We start from the raw sequence: 18,036 nt of genomic DNA, 5'->3' as shown, positions 1-18,036 counted from the left end.
AGAGATGTGTGGTAATAAGAAGAGTGTGGTTGAGAGAGCAGAAGAGGGGGTTTTGAAATGGTTTGGTCACATGGAGAGAATGAGTGAGGAAAGATTGACCAAGAGGATATATGTGTCGGAGGTGGAGGGAACGAGGAGAAGTGGGAGACCAAATTGGAGGTGGAAAGATGGGGTGAAAAGGATTTTGAGTGATCGGGGCCTGAACATGCAGGAGGGTGAAAAGCGTGCAAGGAATTGAGTGAATTGGTACGATGTGGTATACCGGGGTCGACGTGCTGTCACTGGATTGAACCAGGTCCTGTGAAGCATCTGGGGTAAACCATGGAAGGTTCTGTGGGGTCTGGATGTAGAAAGGGAGCTGTGGTTTCAGTGCATTATTACATGACAGCTAGAGACTGAGTGTGAATGAATGTGGCCTTTGTTGTCTTTTCCTAGCGCTACCTTGCACACATGAGGGAGGGGGGATTGTTATTTCATGTGTGGTGAGGTGGTGATGGGAATGAATAAAGGCAGACAGTATGAATTATGTTCATGTGTATATATGTATATACATGTGTATGTGGGTGGGTTGGGCCATTCTTTCGTCTGTTTCATTGCGCTACCTTGCTAATGTGGGAGGCAGCGACAAAGCAAAATAAACAAAATAAACAAATTCATATTCATACTTGCTGCCTTCATTCATTCCTATTGCCACCCCACCACACATAAAATAGCACCTCCAAACACACACACACACACACACACACACACACACACACACACACACACACACATACACATGAGATAGCACTAGGAAAAGACGAAAAGGCCACATTCGTTTACACACAATCTCTAGCTGTCATGTGTAACCATAGCTCCCTTTCCACATCCAGGCCCCACAAAATTTTCCATGGTTTACCCAAGACGCTTCACATTCCCTGGTTCAATCCTTTGACAGCAAGTTGACCACAGTATACCACATTATTGCAATTCACTGTATTCCTTACAGGCCTTTCACCCTCCTGTAAGTTCAGGCCCCAGTCGCTCAAAATCTTTTCCGCTCCATCTTTCCACTTCCAATTTGGTCTCCCGCTTCTACTCGTTCCCTCTACCTTTGACACATATATCCCTTTCCAATCTTTCTTCACTCATTCTCTCCATGTGACCAAACCATTTCAACATGCCCTCTTCTGCTCTCTCAACCACACTCTTTTTATTACCACACATCTCTCTTACCCTATTATTACTTATATGATCAAACCACCTCACACCACATATTGTTCTCAAACATTTCATTTCCAACACATGCACCATCCTCCTCACAATCCTATCTATAACCCATGCCTCGCAACCATATTACATTGTTGGAACCATTATTCCTTCAGACATACCCATTTTTGCTCTAGGAAGTAACGTTATCATCTTCCACACATTCTTCAATGCTCCCAGAACCTTCACCCCTCCCCCACCCCTGTGACTCACTTACACTTCCATGGTTCCATCCACTGTTAAATCCACTCCCAGATATCTAAAACACTTCACTTCCACCAGTTTTTCTCCATTCAAACTTACCTCCCAATCAACTTGTCTCTCAACCCTTCTGAACCTAATAACCTTGCTCTTATTTACATTTACTCTGAGCTTTCTTCTTTCACACACTTTACCAAACACAGTCACCAACTTCTGCAGTTTCTCACCTGAATCAGCCAACAGCACTGTATCATCAGTGAACAACAACTGACTCACTTCCCAAGCCCTCTCATCCACAACAGACTGCATACTTGCCCCTCTCTCCAAAACTCTTGCATTCACCTCCCTAACAACCCCATCCATAAATAAATTAAACAACCATGAAGACATCATGCACCCCTGCTGCAAACCGACATTCACTGGGAACCAATCACTTTCCTCTCTTCCTACTCATACAAATGCCTTACATCCTTGGATAAAAACTTTTCACTGCTTCTAGCAACTTACCTCCCACACCATATACTCTTAATACCACCTACAAAGCATCTCAATCATCCCTATCATATACCTTCCCCAGATCCGTAAATGCTACATACAAATCCATCTGTTTTTCTAAGTATTTCTCACATACATTCTTCAAAGCAAACACCTGATCCACACATCCTCTACCACTTCTGAAACCAAACTGTTCTTCCCAATCTGATGCTCTGTACATCCCCTTATCCTCTCAGTCATTACCCTCCCATATAATTTCCCAAGAATACTCAACAAACTTATACCTCTGTAATTTAAACACTCACCTTTATCCCCTTTGCCTTTGTACGATGGCACTATACATGCATTCTGCCAATCCTCAGGCACTTCACCATGAACCATACACACAATGAATAACTTTACCATCCAATCAACAACATAGTCACCCCCTATTTTAATAAATTCCACTGCAATACCATCCAAACCCGCTACCTTGCCAGCTTTAATCTTATGCAAAGCTTTCACTACCTCTTCTCTGTTTACTAAACCATTCTTTCTGACCCTCTCACTTCGCACACCACCTCGACGAAAACACCCTATATCTGCCACTCTATCATCAAGCACATTCAACAAACCTTCAAAATACTCACTCCATCTCCTTCTCACTTCACCACTTCTTGTTATTACCTCCCCATTAGCCCCCTCACCGATGTTCCCATTTGTTCTCTTGTCTTATGCACTTTATTTACCTCCTTCCAAAACATCTTTTTATTCTCCCTAAAATTTAATGATACTCTCTCACCCAGCTCTCATTTCCCCTCTTTTTCACCTCTTGCACCTTTCTCTTGACCTCCTGCCTCTTTCTTTTGTACATCTCCCAGTCATTCGGACTACTTCCTTGCAAAAATCGTCTAAACGCCTCTCTCTTCTCTTTCACTAACAATCTTACTTCTTCATCCCACCACTCACTACCTTTTCTAATCTGCCCACCTCCCACCTTTCTCATACCACACGCAGCTTTTGCACAAGCCTTAAATGCTTCTCTAAATACATCCCATTCCTCCCCCACTCTCCTTACGTCATTTGCTTTCACCTTTCTCCATTCTGCACTCAATCTCTCCAGGTACTTTCTCACACAAGTCTCCTTTCCAAGCTCATATATATATATACATTTATTTTCCAAAACAATATTTACAAAAAGCAGTTTATTAAATGTGTTTTGGAAATTTTAATTAATTCAAAACCAGGCCCAAAATTCAAAAGAAACTAGTAGTTACTAACCATTTATCAAAATTTTAAGAAAAAATGCTTTATACTGCCCAGACACAAAGTCATTCTTCACTTATCATTTTGAGGAAAATATTTGGCCATTCACAAACATAATACCAAAATTCACTAAGTATTTGAGTTCTTACCCCATACTCCTCCTCAGCATCGTCAAGGAAGTCAACAGCTGCACTGTAACACTGGATGGCCATAGAATACTCCTCCCTGTTGAACCACCAATTTCCCCTTTCACGTTTACGATTCCTAACAGAGGAACATTTTAAGATATAGTACCTAACTACTTTATCTGCTGATCTAGCATAATTCATTAGTACTACAATACATATAAATTTGTTCAGGTTACCCCTTGGAAAGTGTCACAACTTATGAGAAAAGGCCCCAAAATTATGAAACTACTCACATGTATGCTTACTTCATTACAAGACTGCAAATGAATAAATATCAACTTACAGAAACCTCTTGATTTATGCGGTATTTGTGTTCTTGAAAATGGTCACATAGATCAAATAATATAGGTAATGGTGAACTGGGATTTCATTATTAATAAGGTAGTACCAAATATCATACCAGTGAAAAACTACACTATATATATGTACTAAGAAATGTAAAAACTTTAACATACTGTACAATGAATTCTACTACTAAAAACAGGAAAGAACAAACTTTGAATCCTGGTGCAGGTTTCTGTTGATGGAAAATGCTTGTTCTCAAAGGCTTTCTGTTCCAAAATAATCCACTTGTCCACATCAAACGCTGCTTAGGAGAATAACTGCCTTCCTTAGTAATGGCCTTGAGGGTTTCCAGGAAATTTTTGGCAGCAATAACATTGGCATTTTCTAAAATTCATGAACCAACCAGGACTTGCTTGAAGGGTGTTTTCCAGTGCTTTTTCTTCTGCTATCAAGTCACAATATATAATCCAGGCCTTTGCTTGTATCAACATTTGCTCCACACTCTCCATTATCAAACATAAGGAAAACGAGGTCTTAGATGCAGTAATTAATGTTCCACTCTAGGCTTTCTCCTTGATCATCCCTGAACTATCACCAATAGTACATAAAGTAGATTCAGTTAGTCCAAAGGCACACTTAATATCAGCTGTTTGTTCAACTCTCTCATAATTTTTGAGCACATCCATCATAATGTCAGTGGTGATGGCCTTACACTTCTTAGTGCCACTGGTACCCGGAGAACTTAAAAGAAACTTTGATGGCATGATGCAAAGGGCAAAACACGTGCCATATACAGTATACTGCAGAACAAAATATATTAGCACATCGCCAACCCCTTTAATACTTAGAAATACTTAGAAAAGCAAATGGATTTGTATGTAGCATTTATGGATCTGGAGAAGGCATATGATAGAGTTGATACAGATACTCTGTGGAAGGTACTAAGAATATATGGTGTGGGAGGCAAGTTGTTAGAAGCAGTGAAAAGTTTTTATCGAGGATGTAAGGCATGTGTACGTGTAGGAAGAGAGGAAAGTGACTGGTTCTCAGTGAATGTAGGTTTGCGGCAGGGGTGCGTGATGTCTCCATGGTTGTTTAATTTGTTTATGGATGGGGTTGTTAGGGAGGTGAATGCAAGAGTTTTGGAAAGAGGGGCAAGTATGCAGTCTGTTGGGGATGAGAGAGCTTGGGAATTGAGTCAGTTGTTGTTCGCTGATGATACAGTGCTGGTGGCTGATTCATGTGAGAAACTGCAGAAGCTGGTGACTGAGTTTGGTAAAGTGTGAGAAAAAAGAAAGTTAAGAGTAAATGTGAATAAGAGCAAGGTTATTAGGTACAGTAGGGTTGAGGGTCTAGTCAATTGGGAGGTAAGTTTGAATGGCGAAAAACTGGAGGAAGTAAAGTGTTTTAGATATCTGGGAATGGATCTGGCAGCGGATGGAACCATGGAAGCGGAAGTGAATCATAGGGTGGGGCAGGGGGCGAAAATCCTGGGAGCCTTGAAGAACGTGTGGAAGTCAAGAACATTATCTTGGAAAGCAAAAATGGCTGTTTGATGGAATAGTGGTTCCAACAACGTTGTATGGTTGTGAGGCGTGGGCTATGGATAGAGTTGTGCGCAGGAGGGTAGATGTGCTGGAAATGAGATGTTTGAGGACAATATGTGGTGTGAGGTGGTTTGATTGAGTAAGTAATGTAAGGGTAAGAGAGATGTGTGGAAATAAAAAGAGCATGGTTGAGAGAGCAGAAGAGGGTGTTTTGAAATGGTTTGGGCACATGGAGAGAATGAGTGAGGAAAGATTGACCAAGAGGATATATGTGTCGGAGATGGAGGGAACGAGAAGTGGGAGACCAAATTGGAGATGGAAAGATGGAGTGAAAAAGATTTTGAGTGATCGGGGCCTGAACATTCAGGAGGGTGAAAGGCGGGCAAGATATAGAGTGAATTGGATCGATGTGGTATACCGGGGTTGACGTGCTGTCAATGGAGTGAATCAGGGCATGTGAAGCGTCTGGGGTAAACCATGGAAAGTTCTGTGGGGCCTGGATGTGGAAAGGGAGCTGTGGTTTCGGGCATTATTGCATGACAGCTAGAGACTGAGTGTGAACGAATGGGGCCTTTGTTATCTTTTCCTAGCACTACCTCGCACACATGAGGGGGGAGGGGGATGTTATTCCATGTGTGGCGAGGTGGCGATGGAAATGAATAAAGGCAGACAGTGTGAATTGTGTGTATGTGTATATATGTATGTGGCTGTGTGTGTATATATATGTGTACATTGAGATGTATGGGTACGTATATTTGCGTGTGTGGATGTGTATGTATATACATATGTATGGGGGTGGGTTGGACCATTTCTTTCGTCTGTTTCCTTGCGCTACCTCACAAACACAGGAGACAGCGACAAAGCAAAATAAATATAAATAAATATCACGAACCCCTTTCATTGTACAGATACTCCTCAACTTACGATGGGGTTATGTTAAAATAAACCCATTGTAGGATGAATATCATGTTGAAAATGCATTTAATATGTACATTCAATACTGTACATCTAACCTACTGAACATCATAGCTTAGCCTAGCCTACATTAAATGTTTTCAGAACATTTACATTCGCCCACAGTTGGACAAAATTACTTAACACAAAGCCTGTTTTATAACAAAGTGTTGAATATTGTACCATTGTAAAGTCGCAAAGTCATAAGTCAAATCATAAGTCAGGAGCATCTGTACTATCATACACTCTCCTTGTAAACTCCCCATCTTGCATTCTTTCCACATTTGCAAACCACCTCAAAGTATTATGTTCCACCCACTGCTTACCATATCATTCCAGTTCATTCTATCCCACTTATGTCTTTCACTCTCCTGCATATCCAGGCTCTACTCACTTAAAATCTTTATCATTCCATCCCTCCACCTTTTAATTGGTCTTTCCCTTCTCCTTATTCCCTCCACTTTTTGATGCATACATCCTCTTTGTTAACCTCTCATCACTCACTCTCTCCATATGTCCAAACTATTTCAGTACACCTTCTTCAGCTCTCTCAACCACACACTTTTTATTACTACACCTCTTGCTCGCCCATTTATTCTTTTGGGTACCAATCAAACCACCTCACAACACATATCGTTCCAATTCACACTTTTTATTACTACACCTCTTGCTCGCCCATTTATTCTTTTGGGTACCAATCAAACCACCTCACAACACATTTCCATTAATTCCAACCTCGTCTGCACATTCATATCTATAATATTTCTGGACCTAATTCACTTCAAACATACCCAGTTTTGCCCCCCCCCCCAGACAATGACCTCTTTCCATACATTCTTCAATGCTCCCAGAAACTTCACCCCCTTTGCCCATCCTATGACTCATGTCAGCTTCCATGGTTATGATTACTGCCATGTCTACTTCCAGGTATCTATAAAACTTCACTTTCTCCAAGTTTTCTCCATTCAGACTCACCCTAACTTACCTGACCCTTCAACCCTGATAAACCTTATAGCTTGTTTTTATTTACATTTATGCTCAACGTCCTCCTTTCACACACCCTTCCAAACTCAGCCACCAACTTCTTTAGTCTCTCATTCAAATTTGCCCCAGTGTAAAATCATCAACAAATAACATAATAACAACTGACTCATTTTCGAAGCCCCCTGCATACTTGATCCTCTCTCCAAGGCTTGCATTTACCTCCTACACCAGCCCTTCAGTAAATGAATTAAACAGCCAGGGAGAAATTACACACCCCTTCCGCACACAGAACTTCATTTTGAACCACTCATTCTCCTCTCCTTCCACTCTTATACATGCCTCACACCCTTGATCAAAACATCTTGCTTCTTCTAAAAGCTTTCCTCCTACACAATATATCCTTCAGACCCTCCACAAGGCATCTCTATCAACCCTATCATGTGATTTCTCAGATCCATAAATACCACTAAAAAAATCCTTCAGATTCTCTACGTAATTCTTACATACATTCTTTACAGCAAGCATTATAAATGGATAATCAGAGTACAAAAAACATTTTCTAAATATTAAAAATTACTTTTATATCTTCCCTAAACATACTGGGAGCTTGTACAGAATTTTGAAAGTTATAGTTTAGAAGTGCTAGGGATTGGGGAAACCCATATCCTTAGGCAGGGTGTACAGGGTAAAAGTGGAAATGTTGAATGGAAACGATGAATGCAAGTGGTGGGAGGGCATGGTAAAATGAGTGGTTTGGACAGAAATTAATGAAAATTATCAGGGAAAAACGAAAGTAGGATGTGCAACTGTGCATCACCGAACATATGGGAGGGTTTTATAGAGAATGGATGGAATGGATCAAGAACAGTGTGGTTGAAAGGAAAGATTGGAATTCTGAAGTATGCATGGGTATATGTGCCTGTAAACGTGAAGACTATGCGAGGAAAAAGATAAAATAAATAATTTCTGGTGAAATAATTACTGTATTAATAGTTCTGAGAAAGTGAGAAAGGTGGTTTTAATGGGTGATATGAATGTGAAGGTGGGATGTGATGAAATTGGCCCTGGAGATATGGGAGAAAGAGTGCTTCCAATGTATTCCCTGCGTGTCATAGAAGGCGACTAAAGGGGGCGGAAGTGGGGGACTGGAAACCCCCCTCCCTCCTTGTTTTTAATTTTCTAAAAGGGGTCATGCGGGGAGTGCTCATCCTCCTCAAAGGTTCAGATTGGGGTGTCTAAATGTGTATAGATGTGACCAAGATGAGAAAAAGGAGAGATAGGTAGTATGTTTGAGGAAAGGAACCTGGAAGTTTTGGCTTTGAGTGAAATGAAGTTCAAGGATGAAGGGAAAGAGTGATTTGGGAATGTCTTGGGAGTAAAGTCAGGGGTTGGTGAGTGGACAAGAGCAAAGGAGGGAGTAGCACTCCTCCTGAAGCAGGAGTTGTGGAAGTATGTGATAGAGTGTAAGAAAATAAACTTAGATTGATATGGGTAAAACTGAAAGTGGATGGAGAGAGATGGGTGACTATTAGTGCCTAAGCAAATGGTCACGAGAAGAAAGATCATGAGTGGCAAGTGTTTTGGGAGCAAGTGAGTGAATGTGTTAGCAGTTTTGATGCATGAGACCAGGTTATAGTGATGGGTGATTTGAATGCAAAGGTGAGTAATGTGGCAGTTGAGGGTATAATTGATGTACATGGGGTGTTCAGAGTTGTAAATGGAAATGGTGAAGAGCTTCTGGATTTGTGTGCTAAAAAAGGACGGGTGATTGGGAATACCTGGCTTAAAAAGAGAGATATACATAAGTATATGTATGTCAGTAGGAGAGATGGCTAGAGGGCATTAATGGGTTACGTGTTAATTGATAGGCATGTAAAAGAAATACCTTTGGGTATTAATGTGCTGAGAGGGGCAGCTGGAGGGATGTCTGATCACTGTCTTGTGGAGGTGAAGGTGAAGATTTGTAGAGGTTTTCAGAAAAGAAGAGAAAATGTTGGGGAGAAGATAGTGGTGAAAGTAAGTGAGCTTAGAAAGGAGACTTGTGTGAGGAAGTACCATGAGAGATTGAGTGCAGAATGGAAAAAGGTGAGAGCAAATGACATAAGGGGAGTGGGGGAGGAATGGGATATATTTAGAGAAGCAGTTATGGCTTACACAAAAGGCGCATGTGGCATGAGAAAGGTGGGAGGTGGGAAGATTAGAAAGGGTAGTGAGTGGTGGGATGAAGAAGTAAGATTGTTAGTGAAAGGGAAGACAGAGGCATTTGAGTGATTTTTGCAGGGAAGTACTGGAAATGACTGGGAGATGTATAAAAGAAAGAGGCAAGAGGTCAAGAGAAAGGTGCAAGAGGTGAAAAAGAGGGTAAATGAGAATTGGGGAGAAAGCATATCATTAAATTTTTGGGAGGATAAAAAGATGTTTTGTAAGGAGGTAAATAAAGTGTGTAAGACAAGAGAACAAATGGGAACATCGGTGAAGGGGGCTACTGGGGAGGTAATAGCAAGTAGTGATGAAGTGAGGAGGTGGAGTGAGTATTATGAAGGTTTGTTGAATGTGTTTGATGACAGAGTGGCAGATATAGGGTGTTTTGGTCGGGGAGGTGTGTGAAGAGAGAGGGGTCAGGGAGAATGGTTTGGTAAATACAGAAGAGATAGTGAAAGCTTTGCAGAAGATGAAAGCCGGCAAGGCGGCAGGTTTGGATGGTATTGCAGTGGAATCTATTAAAAAGGGGGTGACTGTGTTGTTGACTGGATGGTAAGGATAATCAGTGTATGTATGGACCATGGTGAAGTGCCTGAGGATTGGCAGAATGCATACATAGTGCCATTGTACAAAGGCAAAGGGGATAAAAGTGAGTGTTCAAATTACAGAGGCATAAGTTTATTGAGTATTCCTTGGAAATTATATTGGAGGGTACTGATTGAGAGGGTAAAGGCATGTGCAGAGCATCAGATTGGGGAAGAGCAGTAGTGTGGTTTCAGAAGTGGCAGAAGATGTGTGGATCAGTTGTTTGCTTTGAAGAATATACGTGAGAAATACCTAGGAAAACAGATAGATTTGTATGTAGCATTTATGGATCTGGAGAAGGCATATGATAGGGTTGATAGAGATGCTTTGTGGAAGGTTTCAAGAGTATATGGTGTGGAAGGTAAGTTGCTAAAAGCAGTGAAAAGTTTTTATCAAGGATGTAAGGCATGTGTGCGAATAGGAAGAAAGGAAAGTGATTGGTTCCCAGTGAATGTTGGTTTGTGGTGTGTAATTTGTTTATGGATGGGGTAGTTAGGGAGGTGAATGCAAGAGTTTTGGAGAGGGGGGGCAGGTATGCAGTCTGTTGTGGATGAGAGGGCTTGGGAAGTTAGTCAGTTGTTGTTCGCTGATGATAAAGCATTGGTGGCTGATTCGAGTGAGAAACTGCAGAAGTTGGTGACTGAGTTTGGTAAAGTGTGTGAAAGAAGAAAGTTAAGAGTAAATGTGAAGGGACAAGTTACATGGGAGGTAAGTGTGAATGGAGATAAACTGGAGGAAGTGAAGTGTATTAGATATCTGGAAGCGAAAGTGAGTCACAGGGTGGGGGAGGGGGCAAAGGTTCTGGGAGCGTTGAAGAATGTGTGGAAGGCGAAAAGTTATCTCGGAGAGCAAAAATGGGTATGTTTACAGGAATAGTGGTTCCAACAATGTTATATGGTTGCGAGGCATGGGCTATAGATAGGGTTGTGCGGAGGAGGGTGGATTTGTTGGAAATGAAATGTTTGAGGACAATATGTGGTGGAGGTGGTTCAATCGAGTAAGTAATGAAAGGGTATGAGAGATGTGTGGTAAAAAAAAGGATATATGAGTCAGAGGTGTAGGGAAAAAGGAGAAGCAGGAAACCAAACTGGAGGTGGTAGGATGGAGTGAAACAGATTTTGAGCAATCAGGGCTTGAACATACAAGAGGGTGAAAGGTGTGCAAGGAATAGAATGAATTAGAACGACGTGGTATACTGGGGTTGACGTGCTGTCAGTAGATTGAACCAGGACATGTGAAGTGTCTGGGGTAAACCATGGAAAGGTCTGCATGGCCTGGATGTGGAAAGGGAGCTGTGGTTTCAGTGCATTACATATGACAGCTAGAGACTCTGTGAATGGATGTGGCCTTTTTTGTATTTTCCTGGTGTTACTTTGCTGGGGTGGGGGGATGCTATTTCATGTGTGGAGGGGTGACGACAGGAATGGATGAAGGCAAGCATGAATATGTATATGTGTATATGTCTGTGTATGTATATGTTGAAATGTATATGTATGCATATGTGCATGTATGGGCATTTGTGTATACACATGTGTATGTGGGTGGGTTGGGCCGTTCCTCGTTTGTTTCTTCGTCCTACCTCACTGATGTGGGAGATGGCAATGAAGTACAATAATGATAAAAAAATTGGAAATTGAGGAGTGCCTGGAGTAAATGTGAATCGAAGTTATCTTATATATGTCTGTGCTGAGAAGGTATATTCCTTGTAAACATTTTTTTTTCTTTCATCACAAGATGATCCACATCCATAAATGGATGAGAAATGATGGAGGAGAACAAAATGGTTTGATTATGTGGCACTGGTTGAAAGGCTAAGAACTCTGCTGAATGCTTTAGTTGTAAAAGGATTTTATGGAGATTGACCATTTTGTGTTCTTGTTGGTGTAATGATCAGGGAGAAATGGAGGTATGGTGTACAGATGAATGGAGAGGTAAAAGTGTTGACAAGCAAGAAGATGAATCAGAAAGAATGCAAGGAAGAGTATGAATGGAAGGTGACCAAAAGTTCAGATGGAAGTGCAGTAAATGTAGGGTGCAGTCATGTGTGGTTGAGGTATCTCAAATGTTTACAGAAAGACTGTTGAAGGTTGTAGTATTGGTAGCTGGTTGAGGTATCTCAAATGTTTACAGAAAGACTGTTGAAGGTTGTAGTATTGGTAGCTGGAAACAAAGTTGTGAGATATACGAATAAAAAGGGAAATTCATGGTTGACGTACTAGATTAAAAATAGTGTGGAAGAGAAGAAAAAGGCATATGATAGATTGCTTGAAGGGAATTTATCTGTGGAAGTCCAGTTAAGGAGGAAGAAAGAATATGTGTAAGTGGAATGATAAGAAGCTGATAGGGGAAAACAGAGAAAGAGAAGATGATGATTTTGGAAGAAAGTTGAGCGAAAAGGTTACAGCAAACAAGAAATTGTACTATTAGGAGGTGAAAATGGAGAGGTGGATGCAAAAGTGGAAATGTTAAAGTGTAAAGCAAGGAAGAGGAGTTGCAGAATTAAAAAGATGAAGTGAAAGGAAGATGGAAAGAGTATTTTGAAGAACTGACAAACGTGGCAATGTGATGCAGTAGTTGTTACATGCATGATTATGGAGGAGGAAAGGAAAGAATACAAGTGCAGGGGCCTATAGCAAGAAAGAAGGTAAAAAGGGTGATAATGAGGTCGAAGGTAGGAAAGGCACCTGGTGTGGATGGGATTATGGCTGAAGTATGGAGGAGAAAGTGTGTTAGAGTGGATGCATTTGATATATAATTTAATGTGGAAACAAAAGATTGTGCCAGAAGATTGGATGAAAGCTTTAATTGTTCCTTTATTCAAAGGAAAAGGTGCTAAGGATGTATATAGCAATTATAGAAGAATAAGTCTCTTAAGTATAACAGAAAAAGTGTATATAAGAATGTTGACTGATAGAATGACGGAAGTTAATGAAAGCAGAATAAATGAGGAGTTGAATGAAATGCTTTATAGGATGAGTTAAAAATATGTTGGGACAACTGTTGGATGGTGAGAAAGTTCTACAGAGTAGCAAATACATGTGTAAGAGTGGATGGAGAGTTGATCAAAAGTTTTGGTATATATGTAGGTGTGAGGGAGGGCTGTGATGTGACCATGGCTTGTCAACATATATATATGGATGGAGTGATAAGAGAGGTGAAAGCAAACTAGGGAAGGCGAGTGTAGAGATAGAGTTGTGGTAAGGTATGGAGGCTAATGACAAGCCTGTTTGCAGACAATACTGTATTGTTTGCTGAGAGTGAAGACGATTTGAAAAAGGTTGTAAGTATGTTTTATGATGTGTGTAAACATAGCCAACTGAAGGTAAATATGAGTAAAAGAAAAGTAATGGTTTTTAAAAGGAAACAGAGTGGAAGTGAATTTTGCAAAACCCTATAGAGTGAAAGAAGAAAGTGTACTAAACTGTTACTAAATTGCATTAGATATGGTGAAAGACATGAAAGAAATTTGAATATTCAAGAGCTGTCCTGGGTAAGTTTGTGTGTATGATATGGGAGGAGAGATAAGAGAGAAAGTAGTACAAGGTAGAGGAGTCACTGGGTTCCTTATTAGAATAATGAAGGGTAGAGGTGTAAGTATGGAAGTGAGGAAAGGGCTGAGGGTCAGCATAGTCCTCCCAACTATACAGATGAAACACTGACATGGAATGAGTTGAAGGGGTCTAGAATCCAGGTTCTAACAGAAATGAGGTGTTTGAGAGGAGTATGCGATATTAGTTAGAATGATGAAAAAAATGTGGGGGTGTATAAGAGATGTGGTATGGCAGGGATGTATGAAGGGAATGAATTGTGGCATAGTATAGTGGGTGAAATGTAACACTGAGATGATTTGGGTGTGTGGAAAGAATGCAAGACTGAGAGTTTACAAGGAGAGTGTATGATAGTACAATTAAAGGGGTTGGTGAGAGTGGAAGACCACCTGTGACATGGGCAAATAGGGTGGAAGAATACTGGAGGGAAAGAAACAGAGAAAGAATGCATGGAATGGTGTATGCGAGGGAGGAATGGAAGCACAGGTATAAGTGGACTCTTTTGCCGTGACCACCCCTTAATGGAGGTTCCTAAAGGGAACAGGTGTTGGAGACATAAATTGTGTATGAGAGTACAATTAAAGGGGTTGGTGTGAGAGAAAGACCATGTGTGACATACGGAACTGAGTGGAAGAGTACCAAGAGAGAGAATTGGTGGAGGAATGTATGGAGGTGTATGCGAAGAAGGCACGTAAGGATAGGAATAAATAGGAGTTCCTGGAGGGAACAGGCATCAGAGATATAGACAGATATATACAAAAATGTTGATATGTTGATCACACTAGTCCGTGATGATAGCTATTAAGGTGAAATTGCAATTCAGTAAGATTTCAGATAATCTTATTTAACATGCAATTTTTTCCATATATGCAGCACTATATATTTCATGGAGACAGTCCTATCCTCATTAACTTATTGTTTGAGACTGAGGTCCTAACTTCAATCAGTAATCATCCAAAAATCTGGGTCAGATATGTTGATGATGCATGGTTCTGATGGACATCTTCCCAAGACTGTGATGTTTTCTTTAATGAATTTAATGAAATTAACCACACCATCAAATTCAAGATTGAATGGGAAAAAAATGAAAATTGCCATTTCTTGATGTGTTTATAAACAAGGAGTCCGATCACTTATCCTTCAAGATCTACAGGAAGCTGAGAGCAGTATTCATTATTTTTCAGTAGTTGATCCTTCTGTAAAAATGTCTGTAGTTATGTTTAAGAGCATTGCAAGTATGTGATCCCATATGTCTGATAGATGTATCTTTAGGCATAAATGTTATCCAAAGTGGTTTGTGAACAATGCTTACTGGAAAGCTAGGAAAACATTTTATGAATCTAGTAACAAAAATGTGGAAAAGGATCATAGGTCCAAATATTTGATGTCACCTTATTTTCCTAAACTAGCTAATGCAAAACAGGTACTAAAAACAGTGATTTTAATGTTGCCTTCCAATACAATAACACTGTCAGCATGACCTTAATCAAAAGTAAGCCAAATTATCAGAAAATTAGGAGTGCTAATAAATGGCATATCTAGGGTAAGGCAGGCAGGGCAGGTGCCCTGGGCACCACTTGAAGGGAGAACGCCACTCAGCAGATTTGTTTTTTGACATGTGCTACCCGATTAACATTTTTAACAGTTTGGTTTTGTGAGATATAAGAGGTGCCTGAGGATTGGCGGAATGTGTGCATAGTGCCATTGTACAAAGGCAAAGGGAATAAGAGTGAGTGCTCAAATTACAGAGGTATAAGTTTGTTGAGTATTCCTGGTAAATTATATGGGAGGGTATTGATTGAGAGGGTGAAGGAATGTACAGAGCATCAGATTGAGGAAGAGCAGTGTGGTTTCAGAAGTGGTAGAGGATGTGTGGATCAGGTGTTTGCTTTGAAGAATGTATGTGAGAAATACTTAGAAAAGCAAATGGATTTGTATGTAGCATTTATGGATCTGGAGAAGGCATATGATAGAGTTGATAGAGATGCTCTGTGGAAGGTATTAAGAATATATGGTGTGGGAGGCAAGTTGTTAGAAGCAGTGAAAAGTTTTTATCGAGGATGTAAGGCATGTGTACGTGTAGGAAGAGAGGAAAGTGATTGGTTCTCAGTGAATGTAGGTTTGTGGCAGGGGTGTGTGATGTCTCCATGGTTGTTTAATTTGTTTATGGATGGGGTTGTTAGGGAGGTGAATGCAAGAGTTTTGGAAAGAGGGGCAAGTATGAAGTCTGTTGTGGATGAGAGAGCTTGGGAAGTGAGTCAGTTGTTGTTCGCTGATGATACAGCGCTGGTGGCTGATTCATGTGAGAAACTGCAGAAGCTGGTGACTGAGTTTGGTAAAGTGTGTCAAAGAAGAAAGTTAAGAGTAAATGTGAATAAGAGCAAGGTTAATAGGTACAGTAGGGTTGAGGGTCAAGTCAATTGGGAGGTAAGTTTGAATGGAGAAAAACTGGAGGAAGTAAAGTGTTTTAGATATCTGGGAGTGGATCTGGCAGCGGATGGAACCATGGAAGCGGAAGTGAATCATAGGGTGGGGGAGGGGGCGAAAATCCTGGGAGCCTTGAAGAATGTGTGGAAGTCGAGAACATTATCTTGGAAAGCAAAAATTGGTATGTTTGAAGGAATAGTGGTTCCAACAATGTTGTATGGTGGCAAGGCGTGGGCTATGGATAGAGTTGTGCGCAGGAGGGTGGATGTGCTGGAAATGAGATGTTTGAGGACAATGTGTGGTGTGAGGTGGTTTGATCGAGTAAGTAATGTAAGGGTAAGAGAGATGTGTTAAAATAAAAAGAGCGTGGTTGAGAGAGCAGAAGAGGGTGTTTTGAAATGGTTTGGGCACATGGAGAGAATGAGTGAGGAAAGATTGACCAAGAGGATATATGTGTCGGAGGTGGAGGGAAAGAGGAGAAGTGGGAGACCAAATTGGAGGTGGAAAGATGGAGTGAGAAAGATTTTGTGTGATCGGGGCCTGAACATGCAGGAGGGTGAAAGGAGGGCAAGGAATAGAGTAAATTGGATCGATGTGGTATACCGGGGTTGACGTGCTGTCAGTGGATTGAATCAGGGCATGTGAAGCGTCTGGGGTAAACCATAGAAAGTTGTGTGGGGCCTGGATGTGGAAAGGGAGCTGTGGTTTCGGGCATTATTGCATGACAGCTAGAGACTGAGTGTGAACGAATGGGGCCTTTGTTGTCTTTTCCTAGTGCTACCTCGCACACATGAGGGGGGAGGGGGATGGTATTCCATGTGTGGCGAGGTGGCGATGGGAGTGAATGGGGGCAGACAGTGTGAATTGTGTGCATGGGTATATATGCATGTGTCTGTGTGTGTATATATATGTGTACATTGAGATGTATATTTGTGTGTGTGGACGTGTATGTATCTACATTGTGTATGGGGGTGGGTTGGGCCATTTCTTTCGTCTGTTTCCTTGCGCTACCTCGCAAACGCGGGAGACAGCGACAAAGCAAAATGAAAAAAATATATAAATAAAAGAAACGCCTATTTTTCAACTATAGAAATATTTTGCTACTATCAGTTGCGTTACTGCTTCTACATTAAAATTTTGATCAAATAAATCTTTAAGAGTTTATATAAATTTAAGTTTGGCCTAGCTCTTCAACAGTTTATAATTACACTGTATATATTTTTATATACATCCACTTTATGTACATTTTTAATCAAGCCAGGGGAACAATTTCAGTGCTTTCCATAGGTGCTATTCCCCCTAGATATGCCCCTGAATAATTAGTGGTATTATTTAGCTCATAATACTTTTTGTTTCAAAATTGAAAGATAAGATATTCAAACACTTCTATACTTGAAATAATCATAGAAAATTTATCATAATGCTCTCATTTACTGATGCATACTCATTAAACACGATGCAATGGAGCAGATATATTTTAAAATTGACTTCATTTAACAGCTAAATTATGTGTCATTAAGAGGACTAAATGTTATTTTAACACCATATTTGTATTCAGCATTAAATATAATTCTTATAACGAGTGTAAAGGAAATCTTTTTTTCTGAGAAAAATACAAGAATTTGAAGGTAAAAAATAGTTCAAGGTATTTTTTGACACAAAAATGTTTTGTTTCAGAATTGAAAGATAGAATATTCAAACACTTTTATACTCAAAATAATCATGAAAAATATATCATAACGCTATCAGTTACTGATACATACTCGGTAGATAGGATGCAAAGTAACGGAAATATTTCAAAATTGACTTCATGTAAAACAGTTTAACTGAGAGGTCATTATGAGGACTAAACATTAATCTAACACCAGATTTGTATTCAGAATGAAAAATACTTCTTATAATGAGTTTTTAAAGGAAATTCATTTTTCTGAGAAAAATACAAAAAATTGAAGGGCATTTTTGGCTCCAAAAACTTTTTGTTTCAAATTTGAAAGATAAGATATTCAAACATTTCTATACTTGAAATAATCATGGAACATATATCATAATGCTCTCTCAGTTACCAATACATGCATACTCAGTAAATATGATGCAAAGGATCAGAAAATATTTTAGAACTGACTTCAT

The 18,036-nt window shown here is 40.1% G+C and overlaps 1 protein-coding gene across 5 annotated transcripts in view; it reads right to left on the bottom strand.

Annotated features, from left to right (window-relative positions):
- zda (peptidyl-prolyl cis-trans isomerase zonda) overlaps positions 1-18,036 on the bottom strand; it is a 180,014-nt gene that overhangs the window by 33,003 nt on the left and 128,975 nt on the right. For all 5 annotated transcript variants that reach the window (XM_071656149.1, XM_071656150.1, XM_071656147.1 and 2 more), the window contains exon 6: positions 3,339-3,453. In XM_071656149.1, coding sequence (XP_071512250.1) covers positions 3,339-3,453 — 115 coding nt within the window. The remainder of the gene's footprint in view (positions 1-3,338; positions 3,454-18,036) is intronic.

The sequence above is a fragment of the Panulirus ornatus genome, chromosome 62 (assembly GCF_036320965.1).
Source record: "Panulirus ornatus isolate Po-2019 chromosome 62, ASM3632096v1, whole genome shotgun sequence".
Classification (NCBI taxonomy): Eukaryota; Metazoa; Arthropoda; class Malacostraca; order Decapoda; family Palinuridae; genus Panulirus; species Panulirus ornatus.
This window is presented reverse-complemented; position numbering and strand designations above follow the sequence as displayed.